Raw genomic sequence first — 25,201 nt, 5'->3', positions numbered from 1 at the left:
TATCGTCGGTTTTCATATGCCCCGGTTTTTGTTGGATTAGTTTTTTGTCAAAAATGTTCGCTACACTTTCTTGGTTTACTGCGCGTAACAAACTGCTCCGTTTGCCCTGTACTGTATTCTTCAGCTAGTCTAGATTCTGCCATTATTGAGTGCAAGCGATAACCTGTCGTGGGGCCAAAGAACGTAGCGAGTCCCAGCAATTTGATCAAGACGTTGAGAAACTCCACTACTAACACTACTGAATTCTATTCCGCCAGGATGTGAGGGGAAGTCCGCATCAACAAGTTCCACCCATTCATCATTTTTAATTATTTTGCATTGTTTTGTCCAAATAAACCTATAATTATGCAAAATGTATTTTTTGTTAATATTTTTGGGTGTCTAGAAAGGATTACAGTCATCCCATTGCCGTTTCATGGTTGAATATGTTCTATGATTAGTATTTAAAAAATGCATATTTAAACAAATAGTACGTATTCATGGCAAAATTAAGCATTAAAATGGATAAATGAATGAAAACACAAATATAAGGATTTCAAAAGACATGACAGTATCTGTGCCTTGTTGTGATGTCAGCTAGTAGAGTTGACTGCTAGTTGAGAGTGCTAGTAGCATGTTTGCAGTGTAGAGAGTGGCCGACAGCAGCTCCTGTGTGAATGTTCACTGCACGGGTTCTTTGCTTGTTAATAATGCGACTGAAATGCATCATGAGTCTCTTCTTAACGACAGTGGGACTTGAGTAGTATTCTACACTAGTGACTAGGTGTCAGTAACGTTACATTGATGAGACTAATAGCCACCAGGAAGTATGCTGTCAATGCTAACATGCAAGTCTGTTTCTTATTTTTGTCTAAAATGGCTTATTTTCTATTTTTGTCTACAATATTGGGTAATACACGTGAAAAAGTGACTATATGGGTTGTTATTTCATGCCTGCAGGGCTCTAATGTTAAAAACCATATTAAGAAGGTCATAAACAGGTTTTCTATGCTCTAACTACAAAAATATTCCATTTATTAAAATTGAATCCTACTTTGCGGTTGGATCTGGAACCAATTAACCACGATAAACCGGGGGCTGCTGGAATTGGAATTACATTATTTCCTAAGGGAAAAATGTCCTCGTTTTTTGTGTCGGACCTTTTGGAACAAATTGAGTTCGACTGTACAGTGCAGTCATACCTCGCCGCTTCGACTTTCACGGCTTCACTCTATTACGGTCTTTCCAAATATTTGTTGGAGTCTCTCATCTCGATGAGTAGACAGGTAGTTCCTTTTGGCGTGACTCCTCATGTGAGACTGCAGCCCTATTCCTGGGTCACACAGTCTTCCACAAACACTACAGGGGACTGTGTCCTGTTCTGTGGTGAGAGGTCCACATTTTCTCTTGCTCTCTTGTCTTGAATGGATGCCACTCCTGATGGAAGGACTCAGTGCCGTGGCTAATCTGCTCCCTCCACCTTTCACTGTCTGAAACCGTATCTTCCCAGGTTCCTTCTTCAATGCCCCAGCTTTTTATAATAGCTTTCAGTGTGTCTTTGAAGTGAAGTAGGGGCCCTGCTAGAGTACGCTGTCCCTCCTTCAGTTGCCTATAGAGCAGCATCTTTGGGGTGCGGGTATCAGGCATTCGGACAACATGCCCACTCTGCTGGGCTTTGATGATCAGGCTTTCAATACTGGGTAAGCCACATCGCTGCAGGACCTCAAGGTCTGACACCTTGGGCTGCCACCTGATGTTACATACTAACCGCAGACACCTGTGGCGGAATCGTTCTAACTGCTGGATGTGATTGTCCAGGTTTCACAACCATAAAGTAGTAAACAGACGTTTTTGTGCACAGTCTTATGCCATGATTACACCACAGCCTCTTTGTCAGTCTTCTGAAGGACAAATGTTCAAACACATTCATTTAAAATAATATTTTGCGGTTGACTATGGGCTATTATTAGTAAAACAAAATTTATATTCAGTACAATTTTACGTGTTTTCACCTAAATTAAGCATTTTCAAGCATACAAATGTCTAAATGAACTAAAATACAGACATAAGGCATTCAGAAGACATACTGTACTCACCCATTCAAAGACAAAGGCCTGGGTAGGTGTATCTTAATGTAGCATCATCATCATTGAAAAAGTTGCAGTATTAGTGGTTGTGTTTAAGAACTGTGTTTGTGTAACTGTAATGTGCAAACACGGAAGTATTATTATTATTATATAAGCGTGTAGTATGTGTATCAAATGAACACCAAACAAACCATAGGCTAGAGGGGTGTGTGTGTGTGTGTGTGTGTGTGTGCCTGGGCAACACGAGTCTAAAAGAGCCTAATGGGCTCTAATAATGAACCGGTATTTAGAAGGTTGTGAACAGGTTTTTCTATGCACTAATTACTAAAATATTCCATTTATGAATAAGGAATCCTACTTTGTGGAAATGTACTTATTATGGTCGTCCCCTAACTGGTCACTTTAAAAGTGCTTGTAACTGAAAGCTGAGGTACGCCACAGTATGAAATGCTCCTAAGTCATTAAATGGTGAACATTTTAACTTGATGCTTGCACTTAAATCACATTTTGATTAATTTCTCAAATATTGTGGTGATATAGAAAGGAAAATCATATAAAGCTCCAACGTTACTGAATATTTTTAGACATGCAGGTTGCTCCACTATCTCTTATCACTGGTTTAAATGCGGGACTACCTGTGGAGTACCTTTATTTTAAGGTTAAATGTTAGTGTTAGAATTCTATCTGTGTTTTAATCTAATTGATATGCCATAAATTGAAATATTGACCAATGAGAACCCATGATGAAATATGTCACCATCACTTTAAGTGTCCTAAAATGTGTCCTTTACAAACGATGCTCGACTTTAACTCATTTAGTGACGTATAGGAGACATTTTGGAGTCGTTGTCATGTGACTATCTGGTGATGGAATGGTACAGGTGCTGCCTTTCAAGATAGAGGGTTCGGGCTCGACCCTTACCCCGCACTTTAAAAAAATAAAAATGTTAATTTGTTATTTTGCACTAAAAAGAACTTCTTATTTTGCACAAGTAATTTCTTGAACAATTTGTTTCCCATGTATTTGTATTATTCCAAAGTGAAATTCGGCTTCAGGCCCCAATTTGGCCAGGGGCACCCCTGTATGTAACATCTTTAACATTAATTTGTAATATTTTATTTAAAAAAACAAAACACATAATTTTCCATTGAGCAGAAATGGGTGCATATCTTTGCTTCAACATTCATCAGTTTTATAAAAAGTAAAATTCTGTTTCTCACATCACAGTGTGAGATGTGTTCAATGCCCATGGATTTCTAATGGAATTTATCGCTTTCCACCACAGTTTTCTGTGATTGTCTCAGTGATGAGTTGTACAGACTCTTCCTCATGCATTACTTTATTCATGCTCCTCAGAGCCCCTCGGGCCATTCAATTTCTGCCTGCTCCAGTGTCTCCCCTTCTCTTTGTCCAGCAGTTGAGCAGGCAGGTAGAGAGAAAACAGGTGGGTAGACGTCGAGTCAATAAGGCAGACGGGCGGTTTGTTTCATCTGGAAACTAACTGCTCAGCCAGACTGTCTGGCGGCCGCTAAGGATGGTGAGGGAGCCGGTTGGCGGCAGAGTGAGCCAGGTTGGCCATGAGGCGGGCAGCCGGTTCTTTGTGTGTTGCTGGTTAATGGCATCAAGTGCTGCTGTCTGCAATGATTAGTGCTCAGGCTGGAGTAATGGGCTCTGATAACAGTAATGGATCAGCCCACAAACACTTAGCTCAGTTTACTCTCTAATGCCCCTCGTGGTCCAACCCGCAGCAGCTGTCTGTTGACACAGGTAACAATGGGCTACGTTTGACTCACACCACCCACTGGAACCAACTGGGCATTATCAGAACGCTACAACACAGAGCTGATAATGTTCCCAGCAGCCCACAGGGCAAAGAGAAAGAGCATGAGCACCTGAGGGATGCCCTCAAAACCTGTGGTTACCCCAGCTGGCCATTTGTGAAAAGTGCATCTCGTTCCACAAAGATGAGGAAGAGTAGCAGACGCAATAACATTGTCACCCCGTATGTCTCAGGCCGATCTGAGAAACTCCGAAGGATTTTTAACACAACATACACTTCAAACCTGCTAACTCTTTGAGACAGAAGTAGGTACACCCCAAAGACAGGACACCCCATACCCAGAAGAACAATCTGGTGTATGCTGTCCAGTGCAGTGAGGAATGCACCGATTTTTAAATTGGGGAACCTAAGCAGCCACTGAGCACTTGTAAGGTTAAGAATCTGCGTTCTACCCACCCCTCAAAGAGAAAGAGCACTCTTATGAGGACAAAAATTCATTCACACATGATGGACAGAGAAGGATTGTTTGAAAGAGGAGTGAGGGAAGCCATCAACATTAAGGTTGTTGGAGGGCAGAGGCCCCACTCCATTGTATCCTAACGATCGTCATTTGACACCACTCAAGAGCCAGCCATTCCTGTCTGGACCTGCCCCCTCCTTTAGAGGATTGATAGATTGATAAATAGATCTTGCACCAAACTCTCAGACTAGAGACTATCTAAATGGTAAATGGTCAATGGTCTTTGGTCTTTCACTTGTCCAAGGCACTCAAAGCGCTTTGACACTGCTTGCACGTTTACCTACTGATGACGCAGCATCAGGAGCAACTGGGGGTTCGGTATCTTGGCCAAGGACACTTTGACACGATCACAGGAGGATGGAGGATCGAACCCGCAACCTTCAGGTTGGGAGACGACCATTCTACCACCTGAGCCATGCCGCTGGCTGGTGTGACTGATGAAGCCTGCTCGGATGAGAGGCGAAACGTCCTCTAAGACAACCTGAACAGTCCAGTTGCGATCGATTGGATGCCCTGAGAAACGTACGTTATCGTTTACAATTAGGAGCGGTTAACATGACTTTGTTGTCTGCCCACTTACTGCTTACTTCGATAGATAGATACCAGTGGTTCTATCTACCCACCCACCCGTCTATCTATCTATCTATCTATCTATACCTCATTCTGCCTCAATCTCATCTCCTGTTTCTACCACGTTTTCTATATAATAACCTCTAAGATTAGTTGTTCCTACCTGGCCTTCACACCTGTAATACCCCCTGTAATACCTTCATGTCTTCCGAAGGCTGCCTGAACACTTGACCACTATGTTGCACTCTTCTAGTTTGTCTTCCTACCTGTCTGTGCATGTGTGCTGTCTTCACTTGTGCATGTATAGAGAGCTGTCTGTGCAATCCCTCCTATTCACAATGAATTGTCTCTTTATCTGCTTTTCTGTCTGCCCTGATGCAATTCTGGACGGAGTGGGATGAACATTTAAGCCAGTGGTGTCCAAAGTGCGGCCCAGGGTTCATTCTCGTTCTATAGCTCGTGTTTTCATGGGATTTGGCATATTCGAAATCTAAAATTAACTAACACTAACTTGTTTTGTCCCCTATAACACAAGACCGATGTTTTGTTCAGATAGCTTAGCATAGATTGACCTAAAAGTCTGAAAGTCATATAGTCCATAAATAAATAAGATTTATATATGTAAATATAAAACAAAACAAAAACAATCAGGACAAAATAGTCACTCACTTTTGGAGATTGACAAGGTTACGTGAAAAAGTAAACGACTGGACTTGGTGATGAAAATGGATATTGCACACTTTTAGTGGATCAAGATTACAGGTTAGGAATGTGTAAGACAAACAAAATTTGGCCTACAATGAGGATTTTAACTGTATGCGTATTTGTATCAAAACATTCGGTATGCGACTTTGGGCTCGGCATGACCCTGTACCATATTACTGGGATATTAATTTAATTTAATTTAATTTAATTTAATTTAATTTAATTTAATTTAATTTAATTTAATTTAATTTTAATTCAGTTTTTGTAAGACAAACTATTTAAAATATTAAATCTCAGATGGTATCTGAAGCATGCTTTGTTCGCTGTTCTTTGTTTCATTTGAGTGAAAACGTCAAAAAGCAGAATTTATATTTATATTTGAAAAGTGTAAAATTCACTTTTATATTTCTAGTTTTCATTCAAACTGTAAAAAACAAAAGGATTTAATTTTTTTTAATGTATGTATTTCTTTATTTTTTTCATTTAAACAATGTGGGGAAAAAGTAAAGTAAAAAGTACTACATAAAAACAAAATGCAAGTTATTTGTCTATTTTTTTCATGCCTGTACCAAAAAATGTTGAATTCTAAGATCCTATCATGATAATGTATGCTGATGACGCAACCTAGCCATGTCCTGCAAAAGGGAGAGCGACAAGCTGCAAGAAGTCCTTAATGTGATGTAGCACTGTAGCGATCCATCCATTTTCTATTGCGCTTCGGTCGCGGGATCCTATCTATCCGAGCTTACTTTGGCCGAGAGGCAGGGTCCACCCTGGACTGGTCGCCAGCCAGGGCACATATAGACAAACAACCATCCACACTCACATTCATACCTATGGACAATCTAGGGTCAATTAACCTAATACGCATATTTTTGGAATGTGGGAGGAAACCAGAATACCCAGAAAAAACCCACTCACACACGGAAAACATGCAAATTCCGCACAGAGACGCCCAAACAGAGATTCAAATTTCCTGACTGTGTGGCCAACATGCTAACCACTAAGGCCACCATGCGGCCCGCACGACAGCTACCATACCTCGGCTAAAAGTACAGTTTGTGGGGAGCCGCTCCTCCAAGTTACTAATCCTCGCCTCCATGGTGGCAAATAAGTACAATTTCTTACATGACATGCAAATTAGCTTAAATGTAAAGTCGCAAAAAACAATAAGTGTTTGCTTTGTTCACTTTGAAGTCAAACTGGAACCGCGTTACAGCAGCGAGTAACCAGCTGTGAACATGAAATTAGCAAGAAGAGTAATAAGAGTAGAGGAATAAGAACACAACTACACAGATCATCTACACTGTGAGCGACATGTCCAAACAACGGAAATGACACATTGCATTGCCGCCCCAGTCGATTGCAAAACGCTTCAACTAAAGTCAATTCAAGCGTTAAGGGGATTTGAAGTGATATTAGCCAAGTGTACCTGGCAAAGCCAACTCCCCTGCTGACCCCGTTAGCATCCCTCAGTATCCTGGTGGAGATGACGTGACCCAGAGGCTTCAGCATGTTCTCCAGCTCCTGCTCGTCCATTGAGATGGGTAGGTTGGAGATGTACAGGTTGGTAGGGTCCTGCTCCTGTTGCTGCAAAGCCAGAGGGAAAGGGGAGGAAAACATTGAGAACTAATGCATTGCGATCAAGAGCTGAAAAATGCTGGAATATGCATTGGCTCTGTGTCATGAGTCATCCGTAGAGTGTAGTAAAACTGTCAACAGTGCAAGCAAATGCTTTTTGAACTCATAGATTTGACAAACTGAACATATTCAGCCACAGAGTAAGGATTTTCAATGAGTTGTTTCACCTTCTGGGATATTAATTCTACTTTTAAGTCAACGGCCAGCAAAGACGTGGGTAGAATCTGAAGAAGACGAGGGAAGGAATGTACAGTACATGGTAAACCCTAACATCATCAGAAACACATCCAAGATGTGATAACTCCGCTGTGACTTGGCGTACTTGTTAATCCCTTCATTCCGATCGTACCACCAGTGGGCAGCTTTCAAGCACTGATAATGCAATTGTCGAACATACAGAATCAGTATCACCACTGACTGGCTGTGATGTCACTATGTGTGCGTGTGTGTGTGTGTGTGTGTGTGTGTGTGTGTGTGTGTATCTGTAGCTCTAGCTGACCCACAACTATATTAGCACCTTTTCTACCTCAACATTTCCAGGATTTTTTATGACCAACAACGTTTTTACCAGGGTAAAGTAATTCAAGTTCAGGGGAATTAATTCAAATCAGGCTGACGTAATAGTACAGTGCAACCTCGGTTAGCGTCCGCCCCGGTTAGCGTGTTTTTCGGTTAGCGTTTCACATTTTTGCACAATTTTGCCTTGGTTTCTGTGCATTCTGCGGTTAGCGTACAATATGGCGTGCGTCTTGTCCGTGTTTTTGTGCGAGTCCTACTGTGTTCTTTTTTTAAATCACAAAACGTCCTCCTTTGTAGAATCCTATTAGCTGGCTAAACAAAATGGTAGTTACATCGCCGGTCTATGTCGTCGTCAGCGGTGAGACTCTCCAAAATATATTGAGAAACATATTCCATTTTTCCCATAAGAAATAACGTGAATCCCGTGAACTCATTCAATACCAAAGGCGTAGTTATACGTTTTTATAAACCCCAATGCCCGATCCCAAACAAAATATTTATACATATACGTATATACACGTATACATATACATATACATACAGTTTTTTGCGGGAGAGGCAAGAAGAGGTGATGACGCAACTCTCCACGAATGCATTTCACTTTCAGAGCAATTTTACACCATAAAAACGGCCAAAAATTGGGAGAAGTGCATTTGATAAGAGCTCGGCAGGGGTCATGTAGGTGGAATAATCACACATGACAGGAAGGAGGAAGTGAGAGAGCGTGGAGGAGTGTAGCGTGCAGAAGGTTATGCATTGTAGGGACATTTTCACGCACACACACGTGTGCACACGCTTTGTTCAGTTCCAAATGTGAAAATTGTAAATAATTCATGGTCTTATATTTGTAAATCAAATTTGATTTTGATATAAAACAACCTCGGTGGCCTAGTGGTTAGCATGTTAGCAACACAGTCTGGAGATGGGGAAGAAATGTGTTCAAATCTCCGCTGGGCATCTCTGTATGGACTTTGCATGTTCTCCCCGTGCGTGCGTGGGTTTTCTCCGGGTATTCCAGTTTCCTCCCATATTCCAAAAACATGCATGTTAGCTTAATTGGCGACTCTAAATTGTCCAATGTGAGCGTGAATGGTTGTTTATATGCCCTGTGATTGCCTGGCTAGCAGTCCAGGGTGTACTCCGCCTCTTACCCGAAGTCAGCTGACCCGTGACCCTCGTGAGGCTAAGCGGCATAGAAGATGGATGGATGGACAAAGATAATAGGTCTGCTTTCATGGCCGACTAAGGTTTAGTTTAGTTTGATTTATTTCAAGCATGCATACAGTGTTACATTGAAATACATCACATATTCACAGTTGACTGCTCCAAATGTTTAAAAAGGAGCAGGAAGAAGCAGAGCTTATTAAATCCTACCCCCTCTCCGTATCACAGCAGTTACTAATTCAGTTCGAGATTTGTTCCCTCTCTGCGTCCATATACACTAATCACAAAAAAGAGGGCACATCAGGCTCCCAGGCGAGATCCCAGGATGAAGCCAGAGCACATCATCACCTCCGCAGGCCGACCCTCCCAGAAGAAGCATCCACCGAGCCCAGGCGCCCCACTGCGCCATCTGCAGGCTGTCAGGGAGAAGCAAGCTGCGGAAGAGCACTGAAACGCCAAACATCCAGACACACTCATCCAGAAGCCCAGTGAAGGCCAAACCAAGCCCACCAGCAGAGGCCACATCACACCCCCGTCCATCCCGACATTTCACCCAGAAGCCCAACACCCCCAAACCCCTCATGTTCTGTGCCTTGTTAAAAAAAAAAAACAAGCAGTTTATGCTCACACAGGAAAGTTATTCTAATAATATTCACATTTAAGAGGCTGAAATCACAGGATGTTCACATTTTTACCAATATAGTTGTCGATTAATTGTATAATTTATTAATTACTGATTAATCGATTAATTGTTGCAGCTCTAAAATGCACAGCATACATGTCCCAACATTAGAAAACCCACAATTTTCACATTTATGTCTTCATGATCACTAATAATCTTTTTTCGTCAAGCGTTGAGATTTCGCACTTTATTTGGTGGGTCCTTGAACGCACCATAGTTGTGCACCGTATAAGACACAAAGGTTTATTTGGCCACAGAAGCACTACAGCTTCGACGGCCAATCCAGCCTCGTGACTTGCAGTGAGGTGAACACAAATTAACTCCTTCCTGTTCAGAGCTCTTTACTCAAATTACTTGTATGTCAAATCAATTTGCCCCGATGAAATGAAATGCAATTGTTCTGGGCCCCACAGAAAAATCCAGATTTTTTTTGGTTTTGTTTTTAAATAAGAAAAAATGCACTTACGAATGTACAAGCCATGTATCAAAATAGACATACATATTCATACATATTAATATCACATATTAATATTACTTGCGTTTTTTTTCACCATTCACTGGTGGTCCGAGAAGGTAACCCCCCCCCAAAAAGTGGGGATCTACCGTACAACTGATAACTGACGGATTGTGTCTGTGGCCTTATTTGAAGTAACAATAAAATATTAAGTGGTAAAAATGTAGCAGCTCCCCCTTCATTTGCAGGTTTATTGTATTTATGCACAAGCAAAAAAGCTGGAATTTGTGTTGGACAGAATTTGACCCCCCAAAAAAGCCTTATTTAAATGTGCTGGTTTAAAAAAAAGTAGCTCCCGTGCTGCATTTGATGCACATAGCCTCCCAGCTGTGGATTCCTTTCACACTCCTTGGGAATTTTAGGCTGTGTAAGTGTGTAAATTTGTCAGGGTTATGTCAATGCAATATATATGTGCAGCTGAATGAGAGCACCGTCTACACTACACACGGTAAAAAGGATGTGACAAAACTGTGTTAATAGTGGGGCTCGGCTTGCGGGTGGGATTATCACGAGCGGGCCTCGTGTAAGCGCAGCCGCCTCGCTAAATTCTGCCTTTCATGACATTCCGCACTACAAAGCCCAAACACCCAGATGAGCAGATTATTGGTGGCGGTGCTGGAAATGGGAGCGTCTTAAGATGGGCTGGCACATTCCACAAGGAGATTTAATTTCCCTTAATGTCAGCCTTGGCGTACATTCTGCTGTCAGGCAATGAATGAAGCAGTAATTGAGGTGTGTGCACATTTGAGTCTGCATGTATGCTATCTTAAAGTAATTATACATGTATGCCTATTCTATTTTTCATTTGTATCATTTCCTTCCCGCCAGAAGTGCTGGCTCACCCCCGTGGAATGGCAGTTGTCTGGCCCCCTCGCCATCGACCACTGTTGGAGAAGGTTAATGGAAAGGCCCCAGGCCGGACTGAGCTTTTGATGAGCATAATTCCTTCACCTTGCCACCAAGAGGAACAGGAGGAATCCAACTGTGTATGTGACGGGATGTGTCATTTACCTCTGATGAATGCCTCCCTCCGCTGGAGCTGACAATCCTGTCGCTGTTTTTTTTTTTCTTTCTTCCATTTTTAACACCCTGCACTGTTTGTACCCGACTGTAATTTCTGAGAACATTACCATGCTAGAGGATGGAGGTGTTAGCCAAGAAGGTATGGGAAAATAAACAACAGCAGCACAGAAAGTAGGTTTGACAAAAAGTGATGAGCTGAATTCAAGACTGCTGAGAAGTGGAAAATACAGTAATACAGTAAATAAGATTTAAAAGCCATGCATTCATTTGTAGCTAATATTTGTTTAAATGTCCCTCAGTTTCACCACCAGATGCTTTCTGTCGCCATCAACAAGCGTCTGCCAGCATTCTGGCTGGATAGTCCGCTATTCTTGGTCCAAATGGTTGGCTTCCTGGAACAGACCTGGCTTTTAAGTGTAGTCCACATGTCTTACAGAACACGGGGGCCACTTTGATATTGTACATTTTGCTAACCAACCTATTTTCTGCCTTAGGTCCGGTTTTCATCTTCTTATCCTGTTCCATTCAGTGTTCATCCGCCCTTTACTTTCCTGCTCCTTCGCACCTGCGTCTCATTTTGTGTTTGATTACTTAATTCAGCCGGTGGCGTCTGTCCTGCGTCGGCACATTGTTAATGTTACTACTCTTTCTTGGTATCCTGCCGCTGCACAGCAGCTAGTATTAATAAAATAAACTATTTTAGCTGCAACCGGGTTCTTCTCTCAGCATCCTGGGGTCGTGCCACAACACCACAAGCCAAGATGTGACACCAATAACAAGTTATACTGTATAAATCTCAGCATCTACCTCAGCTTTGTGTTATAGATCAGTGGTCCCCAACCGTGGGCCGTGGGTCATTTGGTACCGGGCCGCACAGAAAGAAAAAATAATTCCCATTATTTCATTTTTTTTGTTTTATTTTGAAAAGTGGCCGGATTCTCTCTGTTACATCCGCCTTACTTAACGCATGTCCATTGTGCGTGTGCAAACTTTCTCTCTACTGCTGCTGTTTTTTTAGCATTTTTCTTTCACCTCATATTTGGTCTCAAACGCTGATACTATGTGGGAATGCATAAAGGTAAGTTTTGATGACTTATTGAGGGCTAATGTGCACATTTGTCTGAAGTGAATTCATGCTAGCGCACTGCCTTTTACCACACACGTCAAACAGTGATGTAATAATCTCTCTGGAAAAACTCCAGGCTTGAACTGGTGGATGGTGGGTCGGCATTCATTTTGTGCTTTTAATTTGATGTTATTCATGTCTTAGTTTTACACAATACATCATAAATAAGATACATTAGATCGCTATAATGTACGACCCCCCGGTCGGGAGATTTGTGGGAACACAAGCCGGTCCGTGGGTCAAAAAAGGTTGAGGACCACTGCTATAGATGACAAAGTGTTATGTTTTTTCCAATTTTACAACTATTCCAACGCTCATTTTTTCATGTCACTGTAATATTTGGACTTTATTCTTATTCCAACATAATTTTTGTAAAATTTCAACTTTATTCTTTGTTTTGTTGCTAATATTGCGAAAATTATTACAGAAATTGTTGTGAAAATTGAAAAGGTTTTTTCCACAGTATAACAATGTCATGCTCATAACATTTTTCCTGTAATGTAAATTTTACGTAATATTATGTAATATTCTGATATTTCTACTTTATTCTCCTACAATTACTGTTGTTTTTTTTATTATATTCTCTTGTTTTGTTAGTTTTCTTGTTTAATTGTATTTTTAACATGTGCCGATATCAGCCACGGGCTGCAAATGGCACCCGGGCCACACTTTGAACACCCCTGTCTCATAGACTAGGTTCCTAAAGTAGGGTACGCTACAAGTGTACGTGAATTAAAATGAAAACCCGAGTTACGCAGTGAACAGTACAGGGTAAAGATGAGTTGGATACCGGTCTAAAACGAGTATCCGTTACAGCTGTCTCTTGACAACGCTTGAGGAGGGGAACACATCAGATGCAATAAGTGATAAAAGTTGCACGGATGCGTCTTGACTGGGGGCCATGCATTGAACGCTGCGTTCAAGCGACAATACTCTGGACATGTACGTTTTTCCCTCCAACTCTTCTTCCTGACGTTTTCTTTTCTCATACGCTTCCGCATTGTCCTTTAGTGCCATCTAGCTCTCTTCTCCCCTGCATCAATCCATGACCTTCATTCATTCCAGTATTGTCCTTTCTCCTCTGTCCTCCCACTCTATCAATACAGCCTACTCAGGAGATTAGAGTTGGATGTATAATTGGTTCTACAGGGCTTCCTGGTTACCTATATACACACCAATACGTGTAGTCACCTCCATCTACCTCCCTCAAGTCCAGTCTGTCGAGGAAGAAAAAGAACAAGTTTGTAATGATCTCTTAAGGGGAAATTGAGTTTCGTATTCTGTTGTAGATTTTTACAAGAAGTACAAGAGGATTCTGTGGACATTAGGGAAATTACGTTGGGGAACCTCAACAATAAATGCATTCATTAAGTGGCATTTCTTAAATACACTCCTGTTTCAATGCAAGTTAGTAAACGCACAAAAGGACTACTACTTTGGGGTATAATAGACAACTTTGGGAAGTAAATACGCAACTTTACAAAACAAGTGCCGCAAGGCATGCTGGGAAAGGACACTCCCAGACTGGAGAGACTATGGCCTTCTGTAGATCGGCCTTGCGATAGCCTCTGGTGGTGTTTGTTGACAAATGAGTCACTTGGTTGAAATGTGATTGCGGACTGAGAACTTGGTGCAGTCCAACCTCCATCCAGACTCCAAGTTCAGTGGCTCCCAGCAGAGTTTGAGACCCCTGATCTAGAGACTACAAATCATGCATCAACAGCACCTCTGCTGGTTGCAGCCAAGTAATGTACAGTAATCCCTGGTTTATCGCTGTTAATTAGTTCCAGACCCGACCTGATAACTGAATTTCCGCAAAATAGGATTTCTTATTTATAAATCGAATATTTTCATAGTTAGAGCATAGAAAAGCTGTTTCTAAACAAGTTATTTAACATTATTAGAGCCCTCTAGACATGATATAACACCCTTATCTTCACTTTTACACTCATATTCCCCAATATAGTATACATAATAAGAGAAAATAAGACATAAGACATAAACAAGACTTGCGCACGTGTGTGTTACTGTAAATGTGTTCTGCGGCTAGGGGGAGCTGAGTGGCGGAAAAACAGGAAGTGATGTCGGGGGGTTCAGAGTTGAGTTTACACCCTTTAGCTTGGCGTTGGTTACGGCCGCAACGGGAGCCATGTTATGGATAATTGCGCCTAATGTTGAGATCATTCATACCTACAGTAAAAGCTGTTGTTTCGGTGTCGGGTACTTGTGTCTGGTGTGTCTCACGGAACATTACTGACACCTAGTGAGCAGTGTAGAATACTACATATGATCCCAACGTCTTTGAATGCGTCTTCAGAATGTCTTATATTTGTATTTTAGTTAATTTAGCCATTTTTGTGCTTGAAAAAGCTTCATTTAGGCAAAAAAGATGTAACATTTGCTTAACTATGCATATTTTTGGACTAATAATAGGACATATTCAACCACTAGACAGCATGACTTATTAATATATTTTAGAAATATGATGATAGAGTGAAACTGGGAAATGTGAAGTGCAAAGTGGTGAGGGATTACTCTAACAAGCGGCAGAATTATTAACAATCAATTAAATCATTGCTTGCTAATTCCTAAAGGAAATGCGTAAAAGGAGAGATGGGCTGCACACAAACAAGTGTGCCTGCCTTTGGTGCCTCGCTTGAGGATACCTCGACTCATTTTCGTAATTTTTGTCCATGGCAGGTGTTGAACCAACCACCTTCCAGTCTCCAAACCAAATCCTTAAAGAGCTGCGAGTCATAGAATGACTATTAATGTGTTTGCTCCTTGCAGGTTCTTAATGACGACATTTCGTCGTTAAAGACTTACAGGAGGAAAACAGCCAAAGAGAAAGTATCTTTACCGCTTTCACTGTGGCTGACATTGTTAACATTCCTGAAACAAACTTTCTGCTGCGAGATGGACGACGTATTCCATCATCTGAAGGAAGCCACTTTCAATAACTCTCTATATCACATTTGAGAAACAGCTTAAAACACCTGTCATTTTGACATGTTGTTCAGAGGTAATTTACCGACGGGTGCTGGCAGGGCTGTAGAGAATACAAATGCAAACAGCTTTTACTTGCGCTGAACTGATATACAGTCTAACAAATGTGAACCTAAGGAGCCCTGCTCTCATAAAAGAACCAATCTGCCATTTTAAAAGGCATAGTTTGGATGTGTATGTGATGAAGCATCTTCTTCCGCTGTGGAACACATACCTAAACAAGATGGTCGCGGCGCTCCGTCGCGGAAGAAGAGCGGCATTACCGCGAGCGTGTTTATCACGTACGCATGAATGCGCAGGAGACATTGCGCAGGGAAACGGCGGGAGAGTCAACCACTGATGGCTTCATAGACGGGCAATGAATTGACTTCCGGTGCCGGTTTCTATGCATTAGCAAGCTAATGGGCTGCTAACAGGGATGTTTTATAATAAAAATACATCAAGAGCACAATTGGACTTGCACAGCGTATTAATAACTCGACAACACACGGGCCATATCGTATGGTAATCGGAAAATGTTCACAAACGGCAAAACTTATGCAAATATTTGGTGTAAATTCCCTATATTAACTGAAAAACCTGCTAACCGAGGCGTACGCTAACCAAGGTTCCAATATATATTGATTTTATCCCCCCATATTTTAGGCTAACTATTATATAACATCATAGTATACAATGGTAAATGGTCAGGGTTAAAGTATCACATGCACTTACGGTCAATGTCACACTAGCATGATGGTAGAGGTATTTACGAGCACCCCCATTGGAACCAGGGTGAACCAGCACAGGAAGTATTGCCACGGTAACCGCAAGCCAGATGGAGATTTCAAAGACCTCCCTTTTCTGGACTGAGGCGAGTGCAGGGTCAGCATAAGTATCCTTTGAAGCTCTAGGTTTGGCAGACATTTTGAAAGGAGCAATAAGAGGACAGATGTCTTCCTTACCGGGGGTGGAATCAAACTGGGAAGTAAATCTCAGATGGTGAATCTGATACTGACAGCCGCTTGGCGAGTTTTTAGACAGTGAAAGATGTCTGAAAGTCTATTTGTGTAACATTTGTAGCCTTTTCTGTGATGTCCAAGTGTCCATGAACGCAGCAGCAACTTGTTCCTGGGAGGTACGTGATGCACTTGAATGCAACCTTCTTACAAAAGGAACTAGCTGAGCACTGCTAGCAGTTTTGCTAGTATGAGCTTGCTTCCCACGTGGGGTATGAAGTGTCCATCCTTGGTGTGCGTTGTATGACTCAACAAGGTGAGTTTGATGATTCTTTTCTGCATTAGGAGTGTTTGCTGTTGCATGATTTACGCTGTGTAGGAAGCTAAAGCTAAAGCTAAAGCTAGTCTGTCGGCTGTGGTGTGACTGGGGGTACACTTCTGAGCCATGTGCTTGTCGTTGTTTGCTAGCTGGCTCACTGACTAGCATGTTTGCTCTCACTTGTCTATTTCTTAGCATGACTGTAATATGTGTAATGTGCATGCCTTTATTTGTGTCATGTGAGCGCTATTGGGCTGCTTTATTTGTAATTTCATGTGTTCCTATTGTTTAGACCACACACATACAAGCCTTTGGGCACACACCTACTTGGACAAATCCACTTATTTTGGACAAACCCTGTTTCATCTGCACAAACACACATTTCCAAAGAGCCCATCCACCTACATAATAAAGATTAAATGATTCTCTGACCGGAATCTTTCCATGGTGTCCCCAACTCTAAAAGAACCACTACCCCTTTCCCACAAAAGATCTTGCGCATACACTCTGAAAACATTGATTTTATTTTATCCTATTTTTGTCAAAATGTTGTCGTCTTCCGTGTGGTGGGTTCCGTGGGTGGTGGAGGAGGACAAGCTGTCTGCCTTAACAGCCATAAAAGTCATTCCGCCTGCAGGTGAAAACTGCAAAAATACGCCAGAGAAAACGCCGATAGCTTTCCAAAGCTGGTCGTCGGAAATTTTGAATATGTCCAAGGTTTGGAAAGGCTAAATACATATTGTTGATTAGAATTAGACAATTAAGTACTGTAGAATTAATCTATGATTGCACTGTTTTTTATAGGGATGAGCGAGTACACCACTATTTGTATCAGTTCACCCGGTCAGTGTGTTGTGCACTCATTGGCAGCAGAAGGCACACGCGTCCCACGTATCTGTAGCCTCGACAGCAGCCTGCACGCAGCGAAAGTTCCTCCTCCACTAAAAGTGCTACATCACGTCTGCGTGCTCCCAAATCCGCACTGAGGCTGTACTCGCCGCGTACGGATCCCCAAATTTTGCCCGCATTCTTCAAGTAGACCGCATGCACTTGCAAGTACGGCGGGTTGGGACCGCTGCTTCACTCTCACGGAGACGCAATACAGACAGTGGCGCTGGCTGCAGAACCGGCGAGTCTGTCAAAGGAGGGGCGGTCGCTGTGTGTCACTGGCCACTCACAGAGCATGAAGAGTGAATACATAGTGAGGATTTTCCTTCATCATGATTACGGATAATGACGAGCTGGACTTGCTTCATGCTGTCACTCGACAAAAATGCATTATCCATAACGAATACTCGTCTACAAGTATCCGCCTGATCCCTAGTTTTTTTACTTGACTTTTGCACAGACAGGTTGCCTGGCAACCTTATCAAGCCATCCGCATGCTTGCACACGTAGAAAGCACACCCATACACCCTTTATTGGCACAAGGTAGAACCAGTTAAATGCTAGCACATAAGCACATGCTGATCCAATGAGGACGGAGTAAACGCCTCTGCGTGGCGTGACTCAAGCACAGCATCAGTTTAGCCACTTTCGGCACTGCCTGATGCTATGAGCTGGAGTCCGGAATGCTGTACTTTGTGACATTTTCCAGACAATTTAATCACTAAAAGATTGAAACAACAGAAAAGTGTGTCTGCCTGATCTCTTTTCGGGAAAACGAACTTGGACGTTTCGGTCTGTTAAACCAAGTGGAAAAACAAATAGAACAGACAGTGCCTTTATCAATAGCTGTTAGCAACTGGTGGTGACTAAATGCCCATTGAAGAGCCACGCTATCAGTCATTCACACTTTGTCACGAGGCAAACTAACTTTCCTCTTTAAAAAAAACCCAGAATGAATGATACAAGATTAAAGCTTCACCAAACTCTTGCAGTGTTGCACTTGGCCCAGATACAATGATTAAATAAAAATGTGTACAAATTACCATATGTTGCTTCAGCGCCCAAAACATCATACATCACCTTATTCAGCGGGGAAACGCTCCCCATGAGTGCAATCTATGCTAATGACAGCTACTTTAAGTGTGTCTTTGTAGCTCAGAGGCACTGAGGCTGTTTGGGTATCAAGATATACACGTATTCACTTGTATAATGACACCCCAGGCTCACTCTAATGCACACATGCACAATAACTCACCCCGTGTCACTCTTTATCATATTACGGCTTAAGGAAAAATACTTTCAAGCAACTCTGTATTACACTGCGATGATAGATGCTGCAAAAGGAACAATTACTGGTGATGCATTATTGCGCCTTTGGCACTATTGAGCCTTTCTAATATGCTTATATTGTCACTGTGTTTCTGATAGGCCTTTTCTTTGCCGGTGTAGCATGTGACATATTTGGTTCTTGTGAGTATGACTGAGTATCATTACTGAGAGGTAATTCCGCTAATTGTGGATGCTATCCATTCAGAATTGTTAAAAAACAAGCGAGATGGTTCTGCGGAAAGCAAGTCACGTCATCATATTGTATCAAACTTGTGACACACGCACTCGTCGCCTTTGCATCCCAATTTTCTTCCTATGGGCTTTGCGCGCTGTCTGCGGGTTTGGAAGTCTGTGCGGGCCACGTGCGTGTCTCTTGCGATTTTGCCCATTTTTGCCTGTAGCCAGCACGTAGGAGCACGTACGTCGGGATGCAAGGCCCGCTTTAATAATGACGAGCGAGACATTACCTGCATTAAGACAGCCGTGGATGAAGTGTCCGACACGAAGCCCTTCTTCCCCACTCAGTTTCAAACCTATTAAGTTTAAATAAACACATTGGAGGCTAACCAGTTATCTCAGAAGATGCCGATTGCGGCGGACGTCTCTTGTATTACTTCAGAGATCCCGTAGCTTGCACATAAGCGGTGCACAATCAAGATACGACAGCAAGGAACTTTCCCAATGCTAACTGTGAGTTATTATGTCTTGTTATTGCTTATCATGCCTACAATATTAGGTAATAAGAGTATAAAGGTGACTATAGGGGTGTTATTTAAATCCACAGGGCTCCAACAATGTCAACAACTGTATTTAGAAGGTCATAAACAGGTTTTCAATGCTCTGACTATGGAAATATTCAATTTATTAATATTGGATCCTACTTAGCGGAAATGTACCGGACTGGAACCAATTAACTGCGAAAAACAAGGGACGACTCTATGTGTGTACTTGTCTACATGGGGTTAGGAGGTAATTACTCATTTTTCAGCTGTTTAATTGCTCATTTTTTACTGTTTTCCAAAAGTCGATATAACCGTCTTTGCGTGCAAACAAATCCCACCATTACTTAGTAAAACCCACACAATGCCAATAAATTACGGTGCCACCGGTGTCATGGCTCATACATTTTGATGCAGGGTTAATGTGAATTTAAATAGGTTGATATGCGCTTCACCTGCTTAATCACGACCCCCCCCGATTTGATTTTGTATCCCCCTTGGTGAGCTAATATTCCAAAGATTAAAGTTTCATATGGAGCGTGTATAAAACATGTATTATTAACACATAAGATGGCGATGCTGGTATACCTTTGTTCTCTAGAGAGCTCAAGCTTGCAACGTTCAAGGGGGCGGGCATGCATGCATGCATGTCAGGTTCATTTCAGTGATATAAAGAAAAAGCTGTGAATGTGTCCATGGCGCTCCCCCAGTGCAGACTATATCCACAAATGTCTTCCCAATTTCATAATACTGTACATTTTCCTTTCTCGCCCCAGTGCAGACAATACCCACAAATGTCTTCCCCCTTTCATAATACATCTCCATAACCTTTGTATTTTTCCATCACGATGTTTGCATCAACTTCTCATTGTATTGTTGCTGGGGTAAATGCATTTCTCTGTCTTATAAATCATTCATGATATCATTTCTGGGATTGAATTTCTCCTGACTGACATCATGGCAGAGAGTGCTACGCATAGTTTGAGGTAATTTCATTGGCCACTTTTAACCTATGAGGGGAATTCAATAGGTTGAGGGAAGGAGTCAGAGAAACAACACAATCAAAACTAAAGTAAAATGCATCATCGACAAATTATTTTAATGTTGCGTTAGATATAATTATTACGCCTTTAGATCCAATCTATTACCTCAGCTTCTCACAACAGATAACATAACTAGGGATGTTCTGATCGATCATCATCGGGCGATTTCCGTAAAAAACACGTGATTGGCGTGCTTTTCAAAGCCGATCGGTGTGCAGCGGCAAATCCACGTCTGCTGTGTCACTTAGGTTTGCCGACAAAATTGCGTCTCGCATCGAGCTTGACAAAGGGTTCACCAATCTATGCCAGCGTGTTTGATCACTCCCTTACCAGACCTATTGCCGTTCGACTATTCTTGCATTTTTGTTTACACATTTTGCCTGTCACTGGCTCTACTTTACATTGACTAGCTAGCTAATGTATTTACAGTGGTGTGAAAAAGTGTTTGCCCCCTTCCTGATTTATTTCTACAGTATTAAGTGCGCAACATCTCAATTTGGGAAAGTCTCTGCACACTCACAAACTAAGTACAGTGAAACCTCCTCGGTTAGCATACACCCAAGTTAGCGTGTTTTTCGGCTAACACCAAAATTTTGCCCTGGTTCGTGTACATTTTCTGCTTAGCGTACAATATGGTGCCTGTCTTGTCGTGTTATTAATACGCTGCATGAGTCCAACTGTGTTCTCAAAGTCTTTTTAATCACACAACGTCCTTGTTCGCCGCCTATTAGCTTGCCAATACATGGAAACAGGAAGCGGAAGTCAGCGCTTTCGCCCATCTATGTGTCATCAGCGGTTAATTTTGTAGTTCTTTGCCAACTAACACAGTTAAGCCACAAGCCTCTGTTTTTCTTTTGATCACGGCTGCAAAATCAGCCAAAATGGAGCCAAAGAAAGTTCCAAGTGCTAGCATTTTGATAAAGAAGGTGAGAAACACTATTGAATTCAATAAATAACTCATAGCAAAACATGAAGGTGGCGTCCGAGTGGATGTCACTGCCATATCACCGTCTTTGTCAACGATAACGTCTTCGGTCAAGGTAAAAGTAACCTTAAATGATCATTTATCCCTTTTATTCATTATTTATATGCATCTGTGAGTGTTTTCTGCATGTTTGTTGACTCTCCTGTACTGGGAAAATGTCGCTTTCCAGTGGCTCAGCAAAATTGGTGTTCGACTTCTCCATCTTCCTCCAGCAGCGGGTCTTATTTATTGTCTATCATGCCCCCCGCCCAGGGAACATAAAATTACTTTATTATTTTCTCTTATTATGTCTACTATATTGGGTAATATGAGTGTAAAGGTGACTATAGGGGTGTTATTCCATGTCTTTCAGGCTCTAATAGTGTTAAACATATTTAGAAGGTCGGAAGCTGGTTTTCTATGTTCAAGCTAAAAAAAAATACTCGATTTATAAATAAGGAATCCAACTTTGCGGAAATTCACTTATCACGGTTTGGTCCGGAACCCATTAACCTCGATAAACAAGGGATTACTGTATTTCAAAGCACTAAATACTTTAAGGAGGACATACGCACTATTACACATTTTAAACATTTAAAGTACAAATACATAATAAAACCTACTCAATTGCAGTAACACGATACATTTCACAACGCAGTTAATATAATTGGTTACTTTCCGCCTCTCGTCAAAGGAGCCATAGCGGTGAACGTTTATTGGCTTCTAAAAGGCTGCTGCCATATTTCTTTGCCCGGTGCGTCTCGCCAGCATACTATCTGTGAGAGGAATCTGCTCAGCCGACCAATGAGGTCAAACATCCTTTACATCAGGGAAGGAAAAGTCACATGCGTGTACTTTACCATGCATGGGTGATCTGCACACAGCAGTAATCTGCATTCAACTCCACTCAGCGGGTTCCTGTTGTTCAGTCTGTTTAGCTCCCATGTTACAATAGAAAGGACTTATGCATCCTCGGAAAACTGTGAAAGCGTCAATCTCTTCATTTCCCTGTAAATCACTTTCTGTCCAAATTGAGGCACAATGCAATTTGCACGTATGAATGCAGTGCAAAGTAAAAAGCATAGGCTGTCTGTGTGCTCCAGAAAGCCACTCTGAATAACTACCCGGGGTCACAGACTCATTCGTTATTCCTTAATGTGCCACTGCTCACCGGGGAACAGAAAGCCTGCTGCGTGAAACTACACAGTAATGTCAGCATTGTACGTGTAATTGCGGAATGGAGGAATACTGTACGGTACTTCTTTGCTCCGTCACATCGGCTTGGAGAAAAACAACACAGCAAGAGGCGAGTGCTGTGAAAATATTGAAATACATTATATTAAAGAATGATTTCTCCATGGGAAACAGCAAGAACAAAAGTTATAAAAAAAAAAGCAATATTGGAAGCGCGGTGCAAAGAAAGCAACTCAGAACAAATCAACATTTATGTGACATCAGTCGAGTTCAGTGGAGGGCGTGAAGCAATGATTTTCAATTACCAAACATTGATGTGCGGTATTATGCTCAGCACACCAATTTTTTAAAAATCATATTTTAAAAATGTTATCAATTTTTATGTGGTTTATTGTTGTTGTAGTGCAACGTACTTAAAGATAAAGAGCTCACACATAACGATATGTCCGCCACACATATAACAATCAGTCCACTGACAATCACAGAGCTGACATACAGTTGGGTCGTCACTGACCTGTGAGGCAGCAATGCGCCAAAATAAAAAGAAGACGCTGGCTAATTGTTTTTAGCTTATACGCTAACTCCATTGCAGAGACACTGCAGGTTTCCTTCCCAGCCAGTCACTGATTTGAATGATCAACACCTTCAGTTTGTGGGAAGGAACTCATCAATAAAAATCACCTGCTGGAGAAGCTGGTTTGTAGAGAAAACCTGCAGAGTCCTCCGTGGCACGAGTTTCATCCATGTGCCCAAGGAGTGGAACTCGGTCATCCAGGAGGAGCTCCGAGTAGAGAGGAGCCACTCTATGTGGGTCGGGCTTCTAGTCCGAATGCCTCCTGGATGCTTCTCTGGTGAGGTGTTCCAGGCCTGCCCAGCCGGGAGGAGGCCCCAGAGCAGACTTAGGACACGCTGGAGAGATTATGTCTCACAGCTGGCCTGGGAATGCCTCGATATCACCGCGGTGGGACTGGCAGAGGTGGTCAGAAACCAGGAAGTTTGGACTTCCCTACAGAAACTGCTGCCCCTGCAACCCAGAAGCGGACGGAAATGGATGGATGCTAACGCCATTACGATGACAATTTCTGGTCACCTCTATTCTGTTAAGACACACAGGATGGATTTAATAAACAAATGATTTTGCCACAACTCAAGAGTTGTTCCCTATCCTGGCATAGTCATGATTCAGCATTCGCGTCCATGCGAATTTGCAGATTTTTGTGTTTGTTTTAATTTTACGTTTAATCGGTTCCAGACCCAAACGTGATAAGTTAATTTCCGCAAAGTAGGATTCTTTTATCATAAATACAATGTTTTCACCGTTAGTGCACGGGAAACCTGTGTATGACCTTCTAAATTCTGTTTTTAACATTATTAGAGCCCCCTAGACATGAAATAACACCCCTATAGTCACCTTTCGTATTACCTAATATAGTAGACATTAACAGAAAATAATACATATTAGACATAAATAAAGCATAACATAGACTCACATGTTAGCAGTGAAAGAGGTCCTTCTTGTTTTTTTGAACAGCGTACTTCCTGTTTTGGCTATTGTTTCATCAATGTGTCATTAATGACACCTTGTGATCAGTGTAGAATACTACATGAACTCCTAATCTTAAGGAGGTTCTAAGTACAGCTTCAAAGTGCAAAAAGAAATGGGAGGCAGACAAAAAAAAGTAAGTATATAGTATGTCCTGCTATATACGGTGTTCACTCGCTACATCGTGGTTCAACTTTCGTGGATTCTGTGTTTCGCGGAAGTGCAATTTTGCTTTTGCGTTCAGCCTATGAACACGCATTGTGTTGTAGGTCCTTGTGGTGTATTAGAGCGATCCATCAGTGCTCTGTTGTATGTGTCTGTTATTGTATTTACTACTGCTACCAGAAGAGGGTGTTGAATGCTCATGTGAGAGTTGAAGATGTGTGTGGCTCCACCTCGTCGCAGTGTGTTTACGTGCCTGTACAAGCATTTTCGGAACCCACAATACTCGGCTAAATATAGAGCCACAACAGTCCTTATTGGCTCAGGGAGAACCCGCTCATTGTGTTCTGCATCCTGATTGGCTGTAGACCATTGTCGATTGATCTCCTTTGTGTTGTCGCTAGCAAACTAGCTAACTGCTTGAGCTGCTTGCTAAACAATAGAAGAAGAAGCAGCAGCTGACCGGCGAAATTAATCTTTGTTTCAAGGAGTAGGACGACGGCAGGAGCAATATATCTTATCAAGGATACAAAAACGCTACAGCCGAAAGGCGCCAGGACGAAGCACGGTGAGTCACTTAATAATTTATTGTGTCCAACCTAGTGCATCATTAAAATTCTAACGAAATTTGAACTTTGAGAGTCTTTCAAATGTGAGAACATGTTCATGTCTGTCTGATAAGTGTATGGTGATGGGTTTTACAGCCTTAAAACACATAACTTAACAAAAACAGTTGGCTATTTCACGGATTTCACTTATTGCAAGCTATTTTGGAAACACTGTAA

The 25,201-nt window shown here is 41.9% G+C and overlaps 1 protein-coding gene across 1 annotated transcript in view; it reads right to left on the bottom strand.

Moving 5' to 3' along the window:
* The window catches only part of rbms3 (RNA binding motif, single stranded interacting protein), a 277,321-nt gene that overhangs the window by 103,606 nt on the left and 148,514 nt on the right, over positions 1 to 25,201 (bottom strand). Inside the window, exon 5 of the mRNA XM_054763521.1 lies at positions 7,075 to 7,232. Coding sequence (XP_054619496.1) covers positions 7,075 to 7,232 — 158 coding nt within the window. The remainder of the gene's footprint in view (positions 1 to 7,074; positions 7,233 to 25,201) is intronic.

This window comes from Dunckerocampus dactyliophorus, chromosome 20 (genome assembly GCF_027744805.1).
Source record: "Dunckerocampus dactyliophorus isolate RoL2022-P2 chromosome 20, RoL_Ddac_1.1, whole genome shotgun sequence".
Lineage (NCBI taxonomy): Eukaryota > Metazoa > Chordata > Actinopteri > Syngnathiformes > Syngnathidae > Dunckerocampus > Dunckerocampus dactyliophorus.
This window is presented reverse-complemented; position numbering and strand designations above follow the sequence as displayed.